General features: G+C 36.6%; 3 protein-coding genes across 4 annotated transcripts in view; all 3 read left to right on the forward strand.

Annotated features, from left to right (window-relative positions):
* The window catches only part of LOC122827327 (NLR family CARD domain-containing protein 3-like), a 77,124-nt gene extending 68,821 nt beyond the window's left edge, over positions 1–8,303 (forward strand). Inside the window, exons 9-12 of one of the 2 annotated variants that reach the window (XM_044110134.1) lie at positions 528–701; positions 6,611–6,784; positions 7,313–7,465; positions 7,989–8,303. In XM_044110134.1, coding sequence (XP_043966069.1) covers positions 528–701; positions 6,611–6,784; positions 7,313–7,465; positions 7,989–8,010 — 523 coding nt within the window. In that variant the 3' untranslated portion in view covers positions 8,011–8,303. Of the gene's footprint in view, positions 1–527; positions 702–2,556; positions 2,731–4,583; positions 4,810–6,610; positions 6,785–7,312; positions 7,466–7,988 lie in introns of those variants that run through there. The other variant, XM_044110133.1, reaches the window with a different exon arrangement.
* Positions 1–22,916, forward strand: part of LOC122827331 (NLR family CARD domain-containing protein 3-like) — a 400,427-nt gene that overhangs the window by 154,660 nt on the left and 222,851 nt on the right. The window lies entirely within an intron of this gene.
* Positions 16,538–22,916, forward strand: part of LOC122827325 (NLR family CARD domain-containing protein 3-like) — a 29,407-nt gene continuing 23,028 nt past the window's right edge. The window contains 3 exon segments of the mRNA XM_044110132.1: positions 16,538–19,477; positions 20,010–20,394; positions 21,890–22,237. Of these exon segments, the coding sequence (XP_043966067.1) occupies positions 20,352–20,394; positions 21,890–22,237 (391 nt within the window). The 5' untranslated portion in view covers positions 16,538–19,477; positions 20,010–20,351.

The following is a 22,916-nucleotide window of genomic DNA, read 5'->3' on the forward strand; positions in this document are numbered from 1 at the left end:
AAACAATATTATCATTTATCACAATAATTTTTGAGACAATAAATCACCCAGTAAAAGTTGCTATGGTGACAGGCCTAGTCATTAGTTTAATAAATAATTTTATTCCAATATATTTTCTTTCAAAACAATCTGTTCAAATGACAGAATAAAAGCTCATAAACATTAAATAATGGCCTCCATTGACTTTCAGCAGCTTTAATAAGAACCCAAAGACCATTAATGAACAAACTGACTGGTTCTGATCCAGTTACCAAGTCGGGTCTCCAGCTGATGATCAGGAACCAGCAGAAATAGTTCAACTCATCCAGGCTGATAGAAAACTTTGAGTTTCTGTTTTGATCAAATGTTCTGGTTCTGCTGGTTTGGACTCTTTAAACCAGTTTGACTGGATCAGATGTTGGAATCAGTTCATCAAGTTTCTTTTACATTCAGGGAAATTAATTTTCTACATTTTATTATTTATTTGTTCATATTTCAGTTTTAACCTGCATCCTGTTGGTTCAGCTCATCTTTTATTCTTTATTCAGATTGATTGGCTGCAGTTTGTCAGAGACCAGCTGGACTTCTCTGTTCTCAGCTCTGAAGTCCAAACCGACCCATCTGACAGAACTGGACCTGAGCTACACCAACCTGGAAGGTTCTGTAGTGAAGGAGCTCTGTGGTTTTCTACAGACTGAAGGCTGCAGACTGGAGACATTGAGGTATTTTAATAATATAATTATTGATATTTCTGTGAATAATTATTTATAATTGATCATAAATCAAAGTTCATTTCTTCTGTTCTAATCAATATTTTCTGAGTTTGTTCCTGGACTTGGATCCAGAGTTTAATTTAGTCCCTCTGTGTAACTGAGTTGGACCCGCTGACCTGAGGTCAGAACAGGACAGCATTCGGACCCCCGGTGTGTAGAAATCCCCCTCATGTGAAGCAGGTCAAAGGTCAAGATGCAGAAAGAGAGAGAATGAAATCTCCCTTTATTGAAGATCCACAAATGCCACATTAGTTTTAAATCTTCTGCTATTAGTTGATAATAATCCAGTCCAGGTTTAAAGAGTCCAGGTGGTTCAGTGTTTTAACTCTAGTAGATTAAAGATGCTGATAGTAGATTAAAATTAGGTGGAATCGCCCTTTATCCATTTCCTGAATCAGAAGCTTCAATCAGAAACCAACTTCATCTTCATCTGAAAATATCCAGACAACTGAGTTTTTCTCTGAGCTCAACAGGCTGCAGGTTCTTCAGGACATGAATATTCTGGTCCCAGACATCAGAACCAGCAGAGACTGCAGCACATGAATCTGAAGCAGGTTGTTAGGAGAGGTTCTCCACAAGCTCAGACTAAAGGTTCACAGTCTGACAGAGATGGACAGAGAAAGTCGACCAACTCTGGATGAAATGGTTCCTAGAAACAGGGAAGTTTTCTGTGGACTTGACTGCCTGATCATATGGAGCTGCAGCACATGCAGGAGTTTGATGTTGGCAGGAAGAAAAACAAAAAGGAAGCAAGTGATGAGTTTCCATTTTAGTGTCAATTCCACTAATGGAGCAAATTCCTAGTCAGTCGTCCTCCAAACCACTGAGAGCAGCTTAGAGGAAAACCTGAGTTTGTTGTGACAGTCAGACTCTATCAGGATGACCACAGTCTTCTGGCAGAGTTCCTGGACATTAAGGAGACATAAATAATAGAAAGATAATTCATTAACAGTCCTGCAGTAAATACTGACTTTGTGAAGGTTTTGGTGTTTAAGTCATTTTGTTCAAACATTTTGATTCAGCTCTTATTTTGTAGGACAGGAACTGAGATCTTACCTTTGTAATTCTTTATATTCAACAAGCTTCATCAGTTCACTGAAATCATTCTCATGTTTTACCTGGAAAATAGATTTAAAATGATTCATCTTCACAATCCTGTTGTTCCTTTATGATAATGTTCCCATTTCTGCAGCATCTCTGATGAAGGATTCAGAACTTGAACTAAATGACCCTCATCAATCTGACAGAGAAAAGACTCAATATTTTCTAGTTGATAGTTCAGTAACTGAATCAGCACAAAATGAGAAAATGATCAACTTTCAGAATGTGAGCTGTAATGGAAATTGTAAAACGCTGAATTAGACGGATTGAAATCAACCAGTTTACATCTGTCATACTTAGCAATGAGCTGCAGTTAAAATACAACCAGCAAGAAAAAATCATTAATAGATTAATGAACAAAAATTGGAGAGATAAAATATCTGTAGATAAATGATGGAACAGAGCAGTCAGATAATACAGAGTCTAGAAGGAAACATGGAGAGAGAAAAAAACATCCGACTGAATTTAAGATCCTGAGAAACTTTTAGAAAAACTTTGAGTTTCTGTTTTGATCAAATGTTCTGGTTCTGCTGGTTTGGACTCTTTAAACCAGTTTGACTGGATCAGATGTTGGAATCAGTCCATCAAGTTTCTTTTACATTCAGGGAAATTAATTTTCTACATTTTTATTATTTATTTGTTCATATTTCAGTTTTAATCTGCATCCTGTTGGTTCAGCTCACATCTTTTATTCTTTATTCAGATTGTTTGGCTGCAGGTTGTCAGAGACCAGCTGGACTTCTCTGTTCTCAACTCTGAAGTCCAAACCGACCCATCTGACACAACTGGACCTGGACAACACCAACCTGGAAGGTTCTGGACTGAAGGATCTCTGTGGTTTTCTACAGACTGAAGGCTGCAGACTGGAGAGATTGAGGTATTTTAATAATATAATTATTGATATTTCTGTGAATAATTATTTATAATTGATCATAAATCAAAGTTCATTTCTTCTGTTCTAATCAATATTTTCTGAGTTTGTTCCTGGACTTGGATCCAGAGTTTAATTTAGTCCCTCTGTGTAACTGAGTTGGACCCGCTGACCTGAGGTCAAAACAGGACAGCATTCGGACCACCAGTGTGTAGAAATCCCCCTCATGTGAAGCAGGTCAAAGGTCAAGATGCAGAAAGAGAGAGAATGAAATCTCCCTTTATTGAAGATCCACAAATGCCACACTTAGTTTTAAATCTTCTGCTATTAGTTGATAATAATCCAGTCCAGGTTTAAAGAGTCCAGGTGGTTCAGTGTTTTAACTCTAGTAGATTAAAGATGCTGATAGTTGATTAAAATTAGGTGGAATCGCCCTTTATCCATTTCCTGAGTCAGAAGCTTCAATCAGAAACCAACTTCATCTTCATCTGAAAAAATCCAGACAACTGAGTTTTTCTCTGAGCTCAACAGGCTGCAGGTTCTTCAGGACATGAATATTCTGGTCCCAGACATCAGAACCAGCAGAGACTGCAGCACATGAATGTGAAGCAGGTTGTTAGGAGAGGTTCTCCACAAGCTCAGACTAAAGGTTCACAGTCTGACAGAGATGGACAGAGAAAGTCGACCAACTCTGGATGAAATGGTTCCTAGAAACAGGGAAGTTTTCTGTGGACTTGACTGCCTGATCATATGGAGCTGCAGCACATGCAGGAGTTTGATGTTGGCAGGAAGAAAAACAAAAAGGAAGCAAGTGATGAGTTTCCATTTTAGTGTCATTTCCACTAATGGAGCAAATTCCAAGTCAGTCGTCCTCCAAACCACTGAGAGCAGCTTAGAGGAAAACCTGAGTTTGTTGTGACAGTCAGACTCTATCAGGATGACCACAGTCTTCTGGCAGAGTTCCTGGACATTAAGGAGACATAAATAATAGAAAGATAATTCATTAACAGTCCTGCAGTAAATACTGACTTTGTGAAGGTTTTGGTGTTTAAGTCATTTTGTTCAAACATTTTGATTCAGCTCTTATTTTGTAGGACAGGAAATGAGATCTTACCTTTATAATGTTTTATATGCAACAAGCTTCATCAGTTCACTGAAATCATTCTCATGTTTTACCTGGAAAATAGATTTAAAATGATTCATCTTCACAATCCTGTTGTTCCTTTATGATAAAGTTCCCATTTCTGCAGCATCTCTGATGAAGGATTCAGAACTTGAACTAAATGACCCTCATCAATCTGACAGAGAAAAGACTCAATATTTTCTAGTTGATAGTTCAGTAACTGAATCAGCACAAAATGAGAAAATGATCAACTTTCAGAATGTGAGCTGTAATGATTTTGTAAAACGCTGAATTAGACGGATTGAAATCAACCAGTTTACATCTGTCATAATTAGCAATGAGCTGCAGTTAAAATAAAACCAGCAAGAAAAAATTATTAATAGTTTAATAAACAAAAACTGGAGAGATAAAATATCTGTAGATAAATGATGGTACAGAGCAGTCAGATAATACAGAGTCTGGAAGGAAACATGGAGAGAAAAAAACATCCGACTGAATTTAAGATCCTGAGAAACTTTTAGAAAAACTTTGAGTTTCTTTTTTGATCAAATGTTCTGGTTCTGCTGGTTTGGACTCTTTAAACCAGTTTGACTGGATCAGATGTTGGAATCAGTTCATCAAGTTTCTTTTACATTCAGGGAAATTAATTTTATACATTTTTATTATTTATTTGTTCATATTTCAGTTTTAACCTGCATCTTGTTGGTTCAGCTCACATCTTTTATTCTTTATTCAGATTGTATTTCTGCAGGTTGTCAGAGACCAGCTGGACTTCTCTGTTCTCGGCTCTGAAGTCCAAACCGACCCATCTGACAGAACTGTACCTGAACAGCACCAACCTGGAAGGTTCTGGACTGAAGGATCTCTGTGGTTTTCTACAGACTGAAGGCTGCAGACTGGAGAAATTGATGTATTTTAATAATATAATTATTGATATTTCTGTGAATAATTATTTATAATTGATCATAAATCAAAGTTCATTTCTTCTGTTCTAATCAATATTTTCTGAGTTTGTTCCTGGACTTGGATCCAGAGTTTAATTTAGTCCCTCTGTGTAACTGAGTTGGACCCGCTGACCTGAGGTCAGAACAGGACAGCATTCGGACCCCCGGTGTGTAGAAATGCCCCTCATGTGAAGCAGGTCAAAGGTCAAGATGCAGAAAGAGAGAGAATGAAATCTCCCTTTATTGAAGATCCACAAATTCCACACCGAGTTTTAAATCTTCTGCTATTAGTTGATAATAATCCAGTCCAGGTTTAAAGAGTCCAGGTGGTTCAGTGTTTTAACTCTAGTAGATTAAAGATGCTGATAGTTGATTAAAATTAGGTGGAATCGCCCTTTATCCATTTCCTGAATCAGAAGATACAATCAGAAACCAACTTCATCTTCATCTGAAAATATCCAGACAACTGAGTTTTTCTCTGAGCTCAACAGGCTGCAGGTTCTTCAGGACATGAATATTCTGGTCCCAGACATCAGAACCAGCAGAGACTGCAGCACATGAATGTGAAGCAGGTTGTTAGGAGAGGTTCTCCACATGCTCAGACTAAAGGTTCACAGTCTGACAGAGATGGACAGAGAAAGTCGACCAACTCTGGATGAAATGGTTCCTAGAAACAGGGAAGTTTTCTGTGGACTTGACTGCCTGATCATATGGAGCTGCAGCACATGCAGGAGTTTGATGTTGGCAGGAAGAAAAACAAAAAGGAAGCAAGTGATGAGTTTCCATTTTAGTGTGAATTCCACTAATGGAGCAAATTCCAAGTCAGTCGTCCTCCAAACCACTGAGAGCAGCTTAGAGGAAAACCTGAGTTTGTTGTGACAGTCAGACTCTATCAGGATGACCACAGTCTTCTGGCAGAGTTCCTGGACATTAAGGAGACATAAATAATAGAAAGATAATTCATTAACAGTCCTGCAGTAAATACTGACTTTGTGAAGGTTTTGGTGTTTAAGTCATTTTGTTCAAACATTTTGATTCAGCTCTTATTTTGTAGGACAGGAAATGAGATCTTACCTTTATAATGTTTTATATGCAACAAGCTTCATCAGTTCACTGAAATCATTCTCATGTTTTACCTGGAAAATAGATTTAAAATGATTCATCTTCACAATCCTGTTGTTCCTTTATGATAAAGTTCCCATTTCTGCAGCATCTCTGATGAAGGATTCAGAACTTGAACTAAATGACCCTCATCAATCTGACAGAGAAAAGACTCAATATTTTCTAGTTGATAGTTCAGTAACTGAATCAGCACAAAATGAGAAAATGATCAACTTTCAGAATGTGAGCTGTAATGGAAATTGTAAAACGCTGAATTAGACGGATTGAAATCAACCAGTTTACATCTGTCATAATTATCAATGAGCTGCAGTTAAAATACAACCAGCAAGAAAAAATCATTAATAGATTAATGAACAAAAACTGGAGACATAAAATATCTGTAGATAAATGATGGTACAGAGCAGTCAGATAATACAGAGTCTGGAAGGAAACATGGAGAGAAAAAAACATCCGACTGAATTTAAGATCCTGAGAAACTTTTAGAAAAACTTTGAGTTTCTGTTTTGATCAAATGTTCTGGTTCTGCTGGTTTGGACTCTTTAAACCAGTTTGACTGGATCAGATGTTGGAATCAGTTCATCAAGTTTCTTTTACATTCAGGGAAATTAACTTTCTACATTTTATTATTTATTTGTTCATATTTCAGTTTTAACCTGCATCCTGTTGGTTCAGCTCACATCTTTTATTCTTTATTCAGATTGTGGGGCTGCAGTTTGTCAGAGACCAGCTGGACTTCTCTGTTCTCAGCTCTGAAGTCCAAACCGACCCATCTGACAGGACTGGTCCTGTACAGAACCAACCTGGAAGATTCTGGACTGAAGGAGTTCTGTGGTTTTCTACAGACTGAAGGCTGCAGACTGGAGACATTGAGGTATTTTAATAATATAATTATTGATATTTCTGTGAATAATTATTTATAATTGATCATAAATCAAAGTTCATTTCTTCTGTTCTAATCAATATTTTCTGAGTTTGTTCCTGGACTTGGATCCAGAGTTTAATTTAGTCCCTCTGTGTAACTGAGTTGGACCTGCTGACCTGAGGTCAGAACAGGACAGCATTCGGACCCCCGGTGTGTAGAAATCCCCCTCATGTGAAGCAGGTCAAAGGTCATTCAACCCAGTCTAGAAAAGTGAATCCTGGAATCTGACAGGAACAAATCAATAATCAATGATTGATGCTTCAACACTTTGATCACAACCTGGAATGATTTTACTGACTAAAATCCTCCAATAGAACACGACCCAGTACCAGGTTCTGGTTCTGGTTCTGAAGTCAGCAGGTCTTTATTGAAGCAGCAGCTTGTTGGCATTAATATTCATGAGAATCTTTAACTGGTTCTGTTGGACTGGTTAACCTGCATCCTGTTGGTTCAGCTCATCTTTTATTCTTTATTCAGATTGTGGAACTGCAGTTTGTCAAAGATCAGCTGTGATTATTTGGCTTCAGCTCTGAAGTCCAACAGCCTCCATCTGAAAAAACTGGACCTGGGATGCAACAACCTGAAGGATTCAGATGTTCAGCAGCTGAAGGATCTTGTAGATTATCTTCAGTAAGTAAATGTTTGTAGTGATTTCATCTCCTGTCAGCATATTGAACTAAACCCAGTTAGCATCAAAGCAAAGATCCAGTGTTCCCAGTAAAGCTGCAGCTTCTCAGTGGGAGGAGAATGGTTCAGGCTTCCTGATTGGACACAGAGACAGCAATCAGCCAATCAGAGGAGCAGCAGCTTGCTGTGTTCCTGTGTTTGTGTGGGTGTGAAGATGAGTGTTGTTGCTGTGTCCATGTCTCCAGGAAGTCCAGCTGGACTCCAGCGTCCAGCCGTCCAACATGTCTAGAGACAGTCAGTGGTCCTCATTCATCAAACTGTGGCAGCAGCAGATCTGATCTCAGATCTGATTGTTCTCTCAGTTCAACAGGAAACAACTGATCAGGTTCATCTTGGTCACAGCTCTGAGATCAGTCTGACTGCAGCCTGGAAACCATCGACTGGATGTGCTGCGTCACTGACTGCTGCTGGAGAGAGTCTGGAAACACTCACTGATCTGATCTCTCCTTCCTTCTTCTCTCTGCAGGTGGAAGACATGTACGTTCTAGTAGATAATGATCTCTGTGTCCTGCTGATCTTCAGAGGTTGAAGCTGCAGCAGTTTGAGTCTAAAGAGACTGACTGGATCATGATGATGACCTCTGACCTCAAAGATTTTCCTCCTGTTTATTTTTTCTTGTCTGTCATTTAGTGTCTGATATTGTTTGTCTCTTTGGATCAATAAAGATCCAATTCAAACTGGGCTCCATTTAGAGGCTTGATGGAGTTTTGATCTGAACTGGATTCAACTGGAAAGTTGATCTTTTTTCTCTCTGGTTCATTTTCATCCTGGAACCAGAAATGGTCTGAGAATGGAAACATGGGAATCATTTCCAGTTCAGCTTTGAAGCCATGAAAGACACTTCAACCCTCTTTTCTCTGCTGCTTCTTCCTTCTGTTGACATGAAAATGTTCCTCAAAGCTCCTCAGAGAAAAAGATGCTTTACTGGAAACTGGAGAGAAACTTCAGCTTCCATCACAGAAACCAGTAGAACCAGTTTGGAACTGGATGTCCCACAGAAACTCTGATCTTAGAGCAGTTTTCAGGAACATCCATCATTTATCTGAAAAAAATATAGATATATATATTGTGATGGAAAAATTACAATAAGGTCAGATCTGCTAGTCATGTTATATGAAATGCTTATGAACTCTCACCAAACGAACTATTTGGGTTTCATGTACAAGGTTGGAAGTTTGTTTTCCACAGCTGCCATCCCATAACCTTGCATAAAACCCATGTGTAGTTTTTGCATCCAGACTTGCTTCATTACTGATTGTCCTATGAGCTCTCGCTATATTATGCACAATATATGAATAAACCTGATTGAGTGATTTTACCTGAACAGTGCTTGAAAATAGTATATTTCCAAGAAAATACATAAATAAGTTTTGCATCATAGTTATTGTTGGGAAATTGATTTTATCAGAAAGTTAATGTTTTCATATTATTATTCTGTTGTGTTTTTTACTAGGCTCCTGTTCTTTCATGATACTTTATTAACTGTTTCAGGACGTCTACTTTAGACTGTTGTATCTCCAGGTTTCAACACTTGTCCAACAACCCCTGACCAAAATCCCACTGAACTCCAGAAAAACACAACATATTTCTGACATGAATATCCAAAAACGCCAATCAAGTAATGAATGTAACAGCATGGATGAGATCTTGTAACAAAGGATTTGCCTCATTGTTCTGATGGATGTTTTTGGTTTAACTAACGGACTCCTTTGTTTTCTTGACAGATGTATAATTTGTCTGAATAAACCTGCAAACAAAGATATTTAACATCATTTATTGTTGTCAAAATAAGAGCTCTTTCTATTTCCTGATGTTACCACGTTTCTCTTTGTGGGCGAGACGTGATCAGCAGCAGCTGTGATCAATTGATCGATAATCCGCTGAAGTTTGCAGCAACAATCAGCGATGGAAAACCTGGAGGTTGAACTTCTGGAGTCAAAAAAACCCCAAATGTTTCATTTGGTCTCCTAGAAATTCACTGATGGCCCAAATGAGAACGACTCTGGGGACTTACATAATAATAATGTTGTATGGCCTGTCCATCACAAGTGCAGATGCAAACTTTTTATTTGTCGAAAATTACAAACGAAAATGTTAAATATTTGTCAATGATATATTTTATGTTTTGTTTATTTTCTCCAACTGAGAATCGACAACCAGACAGTGAAGAAATAATACGTTAGATATTACTGTTTTTATTTTTGTTATATACAACTGGTTTTTTTAAAAGTAAAGTAGAAAGAAAATGTTATTATAATAAAGCAGATGTTGAGTTTCTCTAATAAATTACACCTGGACTCTGAAAACACGGATATAAAGGTTTAATAAAAACACAAGATATGTATTAAGTTTTATTGTTAAAGGAGCAATGAAGAAATATTGTAGTAAAGAAATATATGCTTTGATTTGAAAGGTTACGTTTTAATGTAGGTGTTAAAACTGCAGCTGCAGTAGCGTCAAGGTCCAGTTCTCCCAGTGCAGTAGTCCAATCAGCCACTAGAGGGCGCAGGACGACTCTCGCTCCTCACGTTTCTTCTTCAGCTGATTTTCTGCTTTCTTGGGTTGATAAACAGGAAGTGTGAGGATGGCACCTTCATCGTCCTCCTCTTCCTCAGCTGCAGCATCAGTGATCCTAGTGGTCCAGTTCATCTCCTGCTGATGATTCCAGTTCTTCTGGGTTTCTGCTGCTCAGCTTCATTGACAGCTTCAGTTTTCTGTCTGGACTAACAGATGATTGATGTGCTGCTGGAAACAAAGATGGTTGAGCAGATCCTGCAGGGGGCGCTCTGGGGCCTCAGTGTTCAGGTCGGTTACAGTCACAACTCCCAGAGTCCTGAATCTTAAACATTTATGGATATAATAATGATCAATACAACAGGAATCTGCTACATCAGATAACAATGGTTATTGCAGAGTTTAATGCTAATTTTCCTACTGATCATATCATAGTTGGAGGGGATTTCAACTTGGCTCCAGATGAATATATGGATCGTTGGCCTTCACTGCTGGCAAAAGAAACTCCAAATCCTATTGTTAAAGAATTTGTTAGCAGCACGAAATTGATGGACGTCTGGAGAAAGCTACACAGTGGAGTCAAACAGTTCACCTGGCACAAACCTAATGGTCAAAGTAAATCACGCATTGATTATTGGCTGGTATCTGCTGCAGTTCTAGAGTGTATTAAAGAAACAGAGATAGCAAACTGTCCTTTAAGTGATCACTGCATTATTAGTTTAAAACTACAAAATCTAGATAGACGTTCTAAACCCAATAATTACTGGAAATTTAATTCAAACCTTCTTAAAAACTTTGAGTTTTGTCAATTTATTAAAGAACTTATTCTAAATATATCAAATGATAATTCTATTGAAACACCAATTCTTAAGTGGGAATACTTGAAATACAGTATTAGAAAGTTTTCAATAAAATTTGGTCAAGAATTACATAGAAAAAAAAAAGCAGAAGAGACAATAGTGATTAAAGATCTTATGTCACTTTACAGAAAATTAAGTTGGACTGATGAGGATAAAGAAACAATAAATAAATTGCAATCTAAATTAGATGAGATTTACATAAATAAGGCAAAAGGTGCTTATGTAAGGTCCAGAGCCAGGTGGATCGAAGAAGGAGAAAAAAATAGTGCTTTCTTTTGTAACTTAGAAAAACATAGACAGGAATATAATTCTATTAATAGTCTTATTATTGATGGAGTGGAATGTTCTGAGACTAATAGAATAACAGAAGAAGTATTTAATTTCTATAGTAATCTTTATAAATCTTCACATACAGAGAGAATTACTTCATCCTTTTTTGATAAAATAAGTAATCTAGTTCCTATTATTGATGAAAACTTTAAGGAAATCTGTGATGAAGAGCTAAGAATTTCTGAATTTGACATTGCTATAAGAAATATGGCGTCTGATCGCGCTCCTGGTCCAGACGGACTCACAGCTAACCTTTATAAACATTTCTGGGAGGATTTAAAACTTTTGTTGTTTCAGGCTGTAGAAGAATGTGTTAGTAGAAAGGAACTCATGGAAACTATGAAACAAGGCATAATTAAACTAATCCCAAAACCTGGTAAAGATAAGAAAAACTTAAATAATTTAAGGCCTATCACGCTATTGAACACAGACTACAAGATCCTAACAAAGGTTTTGGCAATGAGGTTAAAAACTGGCTTGCCTAGAATAATTAGTCAAACACAATCTGGTTTTCTAAAAGGCAGATCCATCCATAACAACATCCGCCTGGTTCTGGACCTTATTGATTATAGTCACTTAATAAAAGATGACAGTTTTATGTTGTTTTTAGATTTTCACAAAGCATTTGATTCTGTAGAACATCAATTTATTGTTAACACGTTGAGACATTTCGGATTTGGTAATAGTTTTCTTAATATGATTACCATGTTAAACACCAATATTAACAGCTGCGTGTCTCTGTCACAGGGCACATGTCCCAGATTCAAAGTAGAAAGAGGAATCAGACAAGGTTGCAGTATCTCGCCTCTCTTATTTATTTTAGTCACAGAGCTACTAGCAATAACAATTAAAAACTCCAATATTGAAGGTTTGGAAATAAATAACCAGAAAATAATCATTAGCCAATTTGCAGATGATACAACCCTCTTCCTAAAAAACAAAGAACAAATTCCTATAGCTCTAAAGGTAATAGAGTTGTTCTCTCAAGCCTCAGGGCTGCAGTTAAATATAAACAAATGTGAAATTATGAGCATTCACAACTGTTCTGATTCTTCAATTTTCAATATTCCAGTTAAAAATGAAATTAAATACTTAGGCATGTGGATTACTAAATGTTTAGCTACCAGCGTTAGAAAAAATTTACAAGACAACATTGATAAATGTGGCAAAACCTTAAATAATTGGCTTCAAAGAGACTTGACGTTGTTTGGTAGAACGTTATTAACAAAAACTGAATCCTTATCCAGGCTGACGTATCCTGCATATTCTTTAGCCGTCCCTCCAAATATCATAAAACAGATTAATAGAATTAATTTTAACTTTATTTGGAAAAACAAACACCATTATATCAGGAAAAGTGATTTGCTAAAAAATTATGAGGAAGGTGGTATCAAGGCAATTGATTTTGAAATTATGAATGGTACTTTAAAAATTAGATGGCTTCAGTCCCTTTTAAAAAACGGTGATCTCATTTGGTTTGTTATTCCGTCGATTTCAAAAAGTTGGAGGTATTGAGTTGTTATTGAAATGTGATTTTGAATTATCAAAACTCCCCCTACAACTCTCTAATTTCCACCAACAGGTTTTGTTACAGTGGAAGTTAATGTTTAAGCACAACTTCAGCCCTCATAATGTTCCACTGTGGAACAACAGAGCCATTCTATGTGGTAGAAAATCTATTTTTCTAGAAAATTGGTGGAATAAAGGAATCTGGTCAATTACTCATTTACTGGATGGAAATGGTGATTTTCTAAGTTTGGAGGATTTTAACAGGAAGTATAGAAATGATTGTTCACTAAGAATTTATAAGAAAGTTTTACGTAGTATCCCTGATGTCCTCATTCATTCAGTTAAAAACAGTTTATCTAATTTCTTTATTCCTAGACTCCATAAGATTCAATTTGAGCATGTGAACATTAGAGATAATAAATGCAACAACAAGTTTTTGAATCAGCATTCTATAAATAATATGTACCCAGGAAGAACAAAAAGCACAGTTCTCTTACAAAATTTTGAGAAATCTATGATAGTCAAAATTAGGACAAATTATTTGAAATTCCCAATTCCTCCTAAATATAAAGAATTACAATTTAAAATAATAAATAACATATATCCTTCAAATGAGTTTTTAAGAGAGAGATTTAAGTTTAATGTTGAGAATTGTGGCTTTTGTACAACTCAATTGGAAACAACTAAACATCTTTTTTATGAATGTAAAGAAGTATTAAACTTATGGGGTCAACTTCGAAACTTTCTGTCTTCTAAAACAATAAATGTAGATTTTATTTCCTTGCAAAACATTCAATTTGGTTTATCCATTAAAGAAAAAAATTTGTAATTTTTAATCAATATTCTAATAATTGTAACAAAGTATTATATCCATAAATGTCGCTATGCAAAATGCTCCCTCTCAATCTCTGCTCTCAAAAATGAACTTTCCCTTTTCAAAAGATGTCTGAAAATGATGCAAAATTTAAATGCAATTAAATTGTTTGAGTTAATTGAAGATTTTCAGTTGGTAGTCCCCACTGATTAATTTATTTTAACTATTATTATTTTATTTATTTTTATTTATTTTATTTTATTTTATACTTTGTTCCAGCCTTTGTATTTAATTGTATTTTTCAAAAGCAGGAGTTGTGATATTTCTTCTTGTATTGAAATATTTGTTATTGACTTGTTATTTGAGATTGTTATTGGGTTTTTTTATATATTCAATTTAAATAGATTTAAATTTAAAGCCAAGAGACGTAGCTTCACCGAGCTTGACCGAACGCCGCCGAACGCCTAGTCCCTATAAGAAGTAGTTATAAATAAGTGCCATTAGAAATTATAATTCATTTCTGTAGTCAAAGTTAAACCTGCTGAAGTACATTTTGACTCGAGTTCTACTAATATATATTTTAATTAATAAATGTGAACTGACTCAGCTGGTGTCACGAAATTGTTGTCCTTTTAAGGAAGCAGTTTTTAGTCAGCCAGCCAGACCTGGAGTGCAGTTAAATGCAGCCTTGGTCTTTTGGTAGAAGATAGAACTTTAATTGAACTTTAATAACAAACTATGTTGTAGGTGTAGTTTGTTATTGTATATAAATTTTAGTTTGCTAGCTAGAGCACAATTTACTTAGTTTGCTTAGCAGGAGGAGAGGAGACTGATTGAGACAGGAGGAGAGGAGGAGAGGCTGATGGAGACAGGAGGGGAGGCTGATGGAGAGAGGAGAAGAGGAGCGACTGATGGAGAGACAGGAGGAGAGCCTGATGGAGAGACAGGAGGAGAGGCTGATGGAGAGACAGGAGGAGAGGCTGATGGAGACAGGAGGAGAGCCTGATGGAGAGGCTGATGGAGACAGGAGAGGAGAGACTGGAGGAGAGGCTGATGGAGAGACCGGAGGAGAGGCTGATGGAGAGACCGGAGGAGAGGCTGATGGAGAGAGGAGGAGAGGAGAGATAGGAGGAGAGGCTGATGGAGAGAGGAGGAGAGGCTGATGGAGAGACTGGAGGATAGTGATGTTACGTGATGAGCCGAGGCTTCGAGGCGTGTGTCGAGTAATGGAGGGGGCGTTTCCGTAAAGCGCGTATCGAGGCTTGCTTCATTTAGGGGAGGAGCCGAAAACGATGACGTCCGAAGCCTCGCTGCCCGGCTGTACCACGTGACTGCTTCGGGAAATGGCTCAGATTTTGTAGCGCGGTTTGACAGCTTTATAAACCCCACAGGCTCCATTCAAAATGTGGGTTGTTGTAGGCGAGTTGCGGTCAGTTGAGAGAGTGGATAGAGTTTTGATAGTTTGGATTGTGGTTATTTAGTTTGAGACAGGTAGGGAGAATATATATATATATATATATATAAATAAACAAACACTACAACTTCCCCCACCCAATAGGGCAGTTTCACTAGGAAGTCATAGGAAAGCACGGGCCGCCGCACGTCGTCCACAACTCCTCGTCCTCTGAGAGAGAGATAGAGAGAGAGAGACAGAAACAGAGACAGAGAGACACAGATACAGAAAGAGGGAGAGAAAAAAGACACAGGCAAAGAGAGAGAGAAAGATATATAGATCTAGAGATAGAGAGAAACAGAAAAATAAAAAATAGATATTTACAGAGAGAAAGAGATAGATACATACAGACAGAAAAAGAGAGAGAGAGAGAGAGAAAGATATATAGAGATAGAGAGAAAATATATATATATATATATATACAGAGAGAGAGGGAGACACAGAGAAAGGAAAAAAGAGAAAATCCTATCCTGTCCCACAGCTATCCTATTTTTAATTTTAATTTTAATTCTAATATTAAGGATACGTGAGTTTTCACCACTTGATTTAACTTGAGTTACCTTGAACTCCAATACCATCATCACACAAATCATAAGCAGATTTGCTCTGGAATAAGCAAGGTATTGATCTAAATGAATTTTTCCCCCCATCCCCCTTTATTTATTTTTCTGGGATTAATATTTAATGTTTTTAGACTTTATTATTTCAGGACTTATAATTGGGTTATTTATTTAATTTGAGCTTTTTACTAATAATCTCACTATTATAAATAGGATTGGTTAGTTAGTTTTAAAGTTCTTAATTTTTATATTAGGATTTTTAAGATAGCTGTGGGACAGGAAAGGATTGTTTTGTATATATATTTCTCTCTATCTCTATCTCTATACATCTCTTTCTCTCTCTTTGTCTCTTTTTTTCTTCACCTTTTGTGAAGTCATTCCCAAGAGCCATAATAGACAAAAATTCAATTCATCACACGTGTTAAGATACAGCTGGTTGTGATTATACACCTGGCCAGTAGGTGGTTTCGTGTGCACATGAAGCCTCAAGAAATGAACCCTTTCTCGAACCAATTGGCTCAAGTGGTTCAATGCCTCATGAGGCTTCATCTCACCATCACTACTGGAGGAGAGGAGAGGCTGAAAGTTATAGACCAGGGGTCTCAAACTCCAGTCCTCGAGGGCCGCTGTCCTGCAGTTTTTAGATGTGCCACAGGTACAAAACACTGGAATGAAATGGCTTAATTACCTCCTCCTTGTGTAGATCAGTTCTCCAGAGCCTTGCTAATGACCTACTTATTCTATTCAGGTGTGGTGCAGCAGAGGCACATCTAAAAGTTGCAGGACAGCGGCCCTCGAGGACTGGAGTTTGAGACCCCTGTTATAGACCAATAGCTCTAGCACAGGGATGGGCAATCCTGGTCCTCGAGGGCCGGTCTCCTGCAACTTTTAGATGTTTCTCTATACTTCAACACACCTGAGTCAAATAATGAGGTCGTTAGCAGGACTCTGGAGAGTTTCCAAAATTTAATAAATTACAAAAGGAGACAGGCAGAAGTCAGGAAAATTATAAGAAATGCTAAAAGGGATTATTGGAGGAAATATTGTGAGTCCTTAGGGAAAAATACTGCATTAGATAAGGTTTGGAATACTATAAAAAAAAATGTCCGGTAAATCAAGAGAATATTTCTTTCCAGTATTAAAAGACGATGATAAAATTATAGTAGATAGTAAAAGTAAAGCAGAATTATTAGCAAGAGTATTTACAAAGATACATAGCACAGAGAATCTAAATAGTAAAGAAAAAAAAGGACGTGAAATTACATTACAGAATCAAAATGAATTATTGTATAATGATGAAGATAATGAGGACCTTATTAATATAAATTTCTCTTTAATAGAATTGAATAAAGCATTGAAAAATTCCAGTAAATCAACTCCTGGGAATGATCAAATTAGTTACAGTATGCTAAGTAATCTTAGTGAATTGAGTAAAAAAATATTATTAGAATTGTATAATAAGGTATGGAAGGAAGGAATATTACCTGACAAGTGGAAAGAAGCAATTGTTATACCTATTTGTAAACCTGGTAAAGATCCTCACTCAGCTGAGAGTTACAGGCCAATAGCTTTAACATCATGTATTGGTAAGATTATGGAAAAAATGGTAAATAATAGATTAATTTATTATTTAGAGTTGAAAGAGAAGATTAAATCCTATCAATTTGGTTTTAGAAAAGGTAGAAGTACAATAGATTCTGCATTATGTCTGGAACATGAAATTAGACGGGCTCAGATTAATAAGGAGAGTTTAATAGCAATTTTTTTAGATATAGAAAAAGCTTATGATATGTTATGGAAAGAAGGGTTGTTAATTAAAATAAAACAAATGGGGATAAGGGGCAGAATATATAGATGGATTAAAAATTTTTTAACGGAAAGAAATATAAAAGTAAAGGTAGGTGGAGAATTAAGTTCAAGGCATCAAATCGAAAATGGCACTCCCCAAGGTAGTATAATAAGTCCTATGCTATTTATTATAATGATTAATGATATTTTTAATAATATAGATAAATCTTTTGGCGTTTCATTATTTGCAGATGATGGCCTTATTTGGAAGAGGGGAAGAAATATTGAATTTGTAAATAGGAAACTACAAGAGGCGTTACATAATGTAGAAGCTTGGGCTTTAGAATGGGGATTTAGAATCTCAATATCTAAATCTAAAGTTGTTGTTTTTACTAATAGAAAGTTAGATATTATTACAAATCTCAAATTATATGGGAATGTTATTGAAAGGATAGATCAAATAAAATATTTAGGTTTCTGGTTTGATAAAAAACTTACATGGAAGACTCATGTTAATAAAATAGTTGGAAAAAGAAAAAAATCTTAAATATAATGAGGTGTTTAAGAGGAAACAAATGGGGAGCTGATAGGAAAGCTTTAAAAACAATTTACACTGGTCTAATCAGGTCAGTTTTTGATTATGGATGTATTTTATATAATTCAGCTTCAAATAGTTCAAGGCATCAAATCGAAAAACCATAGATAGAATACAATACTAAAAACCATAGATAGAATACAATATCAAGCATTAAGACTTTGTTGTGGAGCGATGAAAAGTACCCCAATTTCAGCTCTACAAGTTGAGATGGGTGAGATGCCGTTGGAGCTCAGAAGGAAACAATTAGCCATAACTTACTGGGCAAATATTAAAGGACATAAAGAAAGTTATCCTCCATATATTATGTTACAACCTTGTCAAGAAAAAGAAAAAAAGCAAATAAATAGTTTTGGATGGTTTATAAAAAATGAAATAAGAGATATAGGAATAAATCATAGTTTAATTAGTCCTGTGATTGTTATTCCTGTTATTCCACCATGGATAATTGGACAGGTGGAAGTTGATTTAAGCTTACTGGAAAAAGGAAAACAATTAGAAAAGAAAGAGGTGGAAAGTTATATTGGAAATGAATATGCGGAATATATACAAATATATACAGATGCCTCTAAAATGTCAAATAATAATATAGGAATAGCTTTTATAATTCCGGAATTAGATATTATGAGAAATAAAAGAATAACAGACAAATTGACAGTATATACAGGTGAACTAATGGCTATTTTAATGGCTCTAGAATGGGTTGAGGAAACAAGAGAGAGAGCGGTTGTAATCTGTTCAGATTCAAGTAGTGCATTAGTAAGTATTGTAGAACAAAATTCAGAATCAAGGCAAGATATTATAGTTGATATTAATCAGTTAATGTTTAGGATTAAAAGTTATGGATCTCTGGTCAAATTAGTTTGGGTTCCTGCTCACATTGGAGTAATAGGAAATGAGCTGGCAGATAGTTTTCCTAAGAATGCAGCAAAAAAGTGTATTGTGGATTTAAATATTAAAATGAGTAAAAATGAGGTTAAAAATATTAGTAAAATGTATATTAAGAATAAATGGCAGGAACAGTGGGATAAAGGAAGCAATGCCAGATTTTATTATAGCATCCAAAGAAAAGTTGGAGAATTTAGGAAATGTAACAGGAATAAAAAAGAAGAAGATATTATATCTAGATTAAGGTTTGGACATACAGGTTTAAACAGTACTCTTAAAATAATTAATAAACATGATACAGGTTTCTGTAGTTATTGTGGGAAATTAGAAACAATACAACATTTTTTTTTAGAATGTAGTAAGTATGTTCGAGAAAGGGAGGAGTTAATTAGAAATTTAAATAGGAATAAAAATAAATTAGATATTAGAAGTTTGCTTCAAAGATCATCGGGGGATGTAGTTTTTAATAGTATTTTTAATTTTCTAAGGAGAACAGGTATTATGGGAAGATTATAGTGATTTTACATCTGATCCATACTCCAGTCTAGAAGGTGGCGGTAATGCACCTAAAAGTTGTTTGCCAACCGCCATAAAAAAAAAACAAGAAGAAGAAGAAGAAGAAGGAGAAGCAAAGATCTGATCAGGTGAGTTTTAACTCCACATTCTTCTGGTTTCCAGTCCAAACTGGGTTTTCTCTCTTTGAGCTGCTGGACAGAACCAGAACCAGAACTGGGCCTGGTTCTGATTCTGGTTCTGTTTATGATGCAGAGCTGCAGCACCTGGTTTCAGTCAGGAACTTTGATTTTCTTTGGAACCAACGTCACTGCGTAAGACGATGAGGGGCGTTTACGTCTGGCTCAGTCGCTCGGCGCCATCTTTACAGGCCACAGACCAGAACAAACTTTATTCAGGTGTTTTTATTGTGTTACCGACTGCAGTGACGTTGGTTCCAAAGCTCTATTGGCCAATAGTAGAGCTGGACAGAGAAGGCAGCTCTCCTCATTAACAGAAAGATGGACAAACAGAAAACTGACTTGGTTTCATCCATCAGGTTTGCTAAATGTTTCCCAGGCTGGACGGTGAATGTAACTCTGGTTCTGATCCATTTGGATGACATGTATGACTTGTAACACCTGATCATTTTCAGCCTTGAAGCCTGTTTTTATAAATAACAAGGTGGTTTACACTCAGAGGTTCTGGTCGGGAAATGAAACTGGTAAACGGACCTGGTGGAGCAGAGAGACAGAAATGATTGAACTCCAACAAAACTATGAGGAAACTGAAGCTCTTGACTTTTAACCTACTTACAGCTTCATGGCTGAATGAGGAAACTGAAGCTCCACGCCTTTCCTGAGAACTGATCTGGATCAGAACCGGTTCAGCAGCATCTGGATCAGCCAATCAGCAGGAGTTTCCTCCTGCATGTTTCTGCTGGTTCCAGTAGAAACGGTGAACTGGTGTCAGAGGTGATCCACTGCTGGGATCTGATGGAAGTCTCTCTGTGGTTCTGAGAGGAAGATGATGATGATGATGATGATGATGATGATGATCCTCCTGCTCGGTAAGATCACCTTCCTCTCTCTGCTCCTCTTCCTCTCCAGTCTCTCTACAAGCTGCTGATCAGCCTCAGAGCTTCTTGGTTCTGGTCCATTCTTCTCTCTAACTGACCCTTGGTGACCTCAGCTGGTTGTTGGTTCTGGATCAGAACCTCAGGTTCTGGTTCCAGCGACTCGTCTCTCACCAGTCCTCCCAGTAGATCTCACTGGTTTATTGTTGGATTCTGGTCTGGTCCAGTGGCTCCTCTTTGTCGTTTCCTGTCTGGATCTAATTTCTCTGGTTTGGGTTCAGCAGCTGATCTGGTTCTGATGTTTTCTATCAGTTTCTATCAGGTTGTAGTTCTGTCAGCACCAGAACCACTGAGACCCACACAGACCAGTAATCTGGACATCAGCTCCCAGAAACATTAACCTCAGAAACCAGTGATGAATGTCTGCAGATGTTGAAGGTTCTGGTTCTGGTTCTGGTTTTCCTTCCTGTCTTCAGTTTTCCACATAAATGTTCATTTGAATCCAAGATGGCCGCCTGGGTGGTTGTAGTTTGTAGTTTATTTCTCCTGAATTCACCTGGGTCTCACAGGTTGGTGGTCATAATGTTCTGCTGCTGATGCATGATGCTGGTCAGACCAGTAATGGAGAATCAGGTTCTGGTGGGTCCGGTTCTTCTCTGGTTTACTGGTTTTATAAAAACAAACCTGATCTATGGATGATATTCAGAATGTAATTATGAGTTTTTGTTCTTTAGTCAACAGGAAAATGACAACATATTTATTGCAACATGTTGAACTGATCCTGGATCCTTTAACAAATATCTTGAATGTATTTATGACTAGAATTACATTTTTAGAAATCTGGGTTCAAACTGTGTAATTGTGTAAAAGCCCCTTTAGAGATGAACGCTCACAATGAGGTTCTATTGAAGTGATAAAATATGTAGAATATACAGAAGTTTCCAAATTGTTGTTTGATCAACAAAGACGCTTCAGTTTCACAGCAGAAACTGACTGAAAGTTACTGGAAGGTTTAAATTCTGTAACTATAAAGAATCTGGACCAGAAATCCCAGAAAAATAAAGTTAGCAGAATTTTAGTTTTTCAGGAAGTCACAGAAACAAAATGTCTGCCCCAACAATCACCAAGATACTAAAACAAAAATCTTTCTCATCAAATCAGTTCATGAGAAAAAACAACCTGAAAACTGACAGCAGGATTTCTGCTAATAACCACAAACAGCAGCAACTCTAAAAAACACATTCAGGATGTTTGAGTTTCATCTGTTTCCATCTTCAGTTTTTACATTTTAACAGTTATTTTAATGCACTTTTATCAGTTTTCTGACATTTTGCTTAATGTGAGTTACATGTTACATGAACAGAGATCATTGCTGCCCAATAAGAGTTCAGCATCACTGAGCTGTTTAGCAGACAGACTGAAATCTTTCATCACTAGTCAATAACTGATCAGTATTTCTACACACTAAACCCTCGTCTTGTGTCCTCAGTTTCCCAGCATGCTCTGGGTGGAGTAGTGGAGGTTAATGAGGGGGCGGAGTCTGTCCTGCTGCCCTGCCTTTACTATGATCAAACACCTGAAGATCCGTTACTCATCTGGACTCGCAGTGACCTCAGTCCTAACTCCGTCCATCTACGGAGAGAAAACGGTGACGATCTTAAAAACCAGAACCAGCGTTTCAGAGACCGGACCTCCATGAATCCTGACGCTCTGGATACTGGAAACTTCAGCCTGACTCTGAGGAAACCTCAACCGTCTGATGGAGGAAACTACATCTTCAGCATCTCTAATGGAATAGAAGAACGGAAAGTGAAACAGATTCATCTGAAGGTCAAAGGTCAGGCAAACAAGCAGCACACCCTATTTTAAAGTTGTTCATAGTGTCTGTAACCATGGAGACCAACCTCAGAATAACTAAGGAATGGATGAATGGATTATTTCTATAATGTAATTATTATTAATACAATAATTTCTATAATCTGAGTTACTATGGAAACAGATTTATTTCCTATAAACCTGCTGTTAATTCCTAACAAAACAGAAATGCTTTCATTAATATTTCATGTTTCTTTAAGTCTCCATAATTGACCTCAGTCTCTATTTTAGTTTTTCATTAACAGTAAAGCAGTCGGCTCTTTAATGACAGCAGCTTCATTCAAACACATTCATGTAAATATCAATAAAAATTAAATATAAATGAATTAGATCAATATTCAGCATCATTTTATGACTTCTTAAAAACACTTTATATTTATTAAGATTATAAAACATGATTTATCGTGACCTTTTTCACTTTTTCCACTATTATTTATGTTTTGATGATCATTGACCAGCTGGATAAACTGAACATTTACAGGATGAATCTCCAGGAATATTTAGTATTTGTGTTTCTCATCTTCAGCCTCCACAGAACAAACAGGTTTTGTAGATCTGCTGTGTATAGATCAAACCCTCTGATGCATCAATAACTGTCACATGAACCACTGATGGATTCAAGTTTCTGATTTTATGTTGAT

This window comes from Gambusia affinis, linkage group LG24 (assembly GCF_019740435.1).
Source record: "Gambusia affinis linkage group LG24, SWU_Gaff_1.0, whole genome shotgun sequence".
Taxonomy (NCBI): Eukaryota; Metazoa; Chordata; class Actinopteri; order Cyprinodontiformes; family Poeciliidae; genus Gambusia; species Gambusia affinis.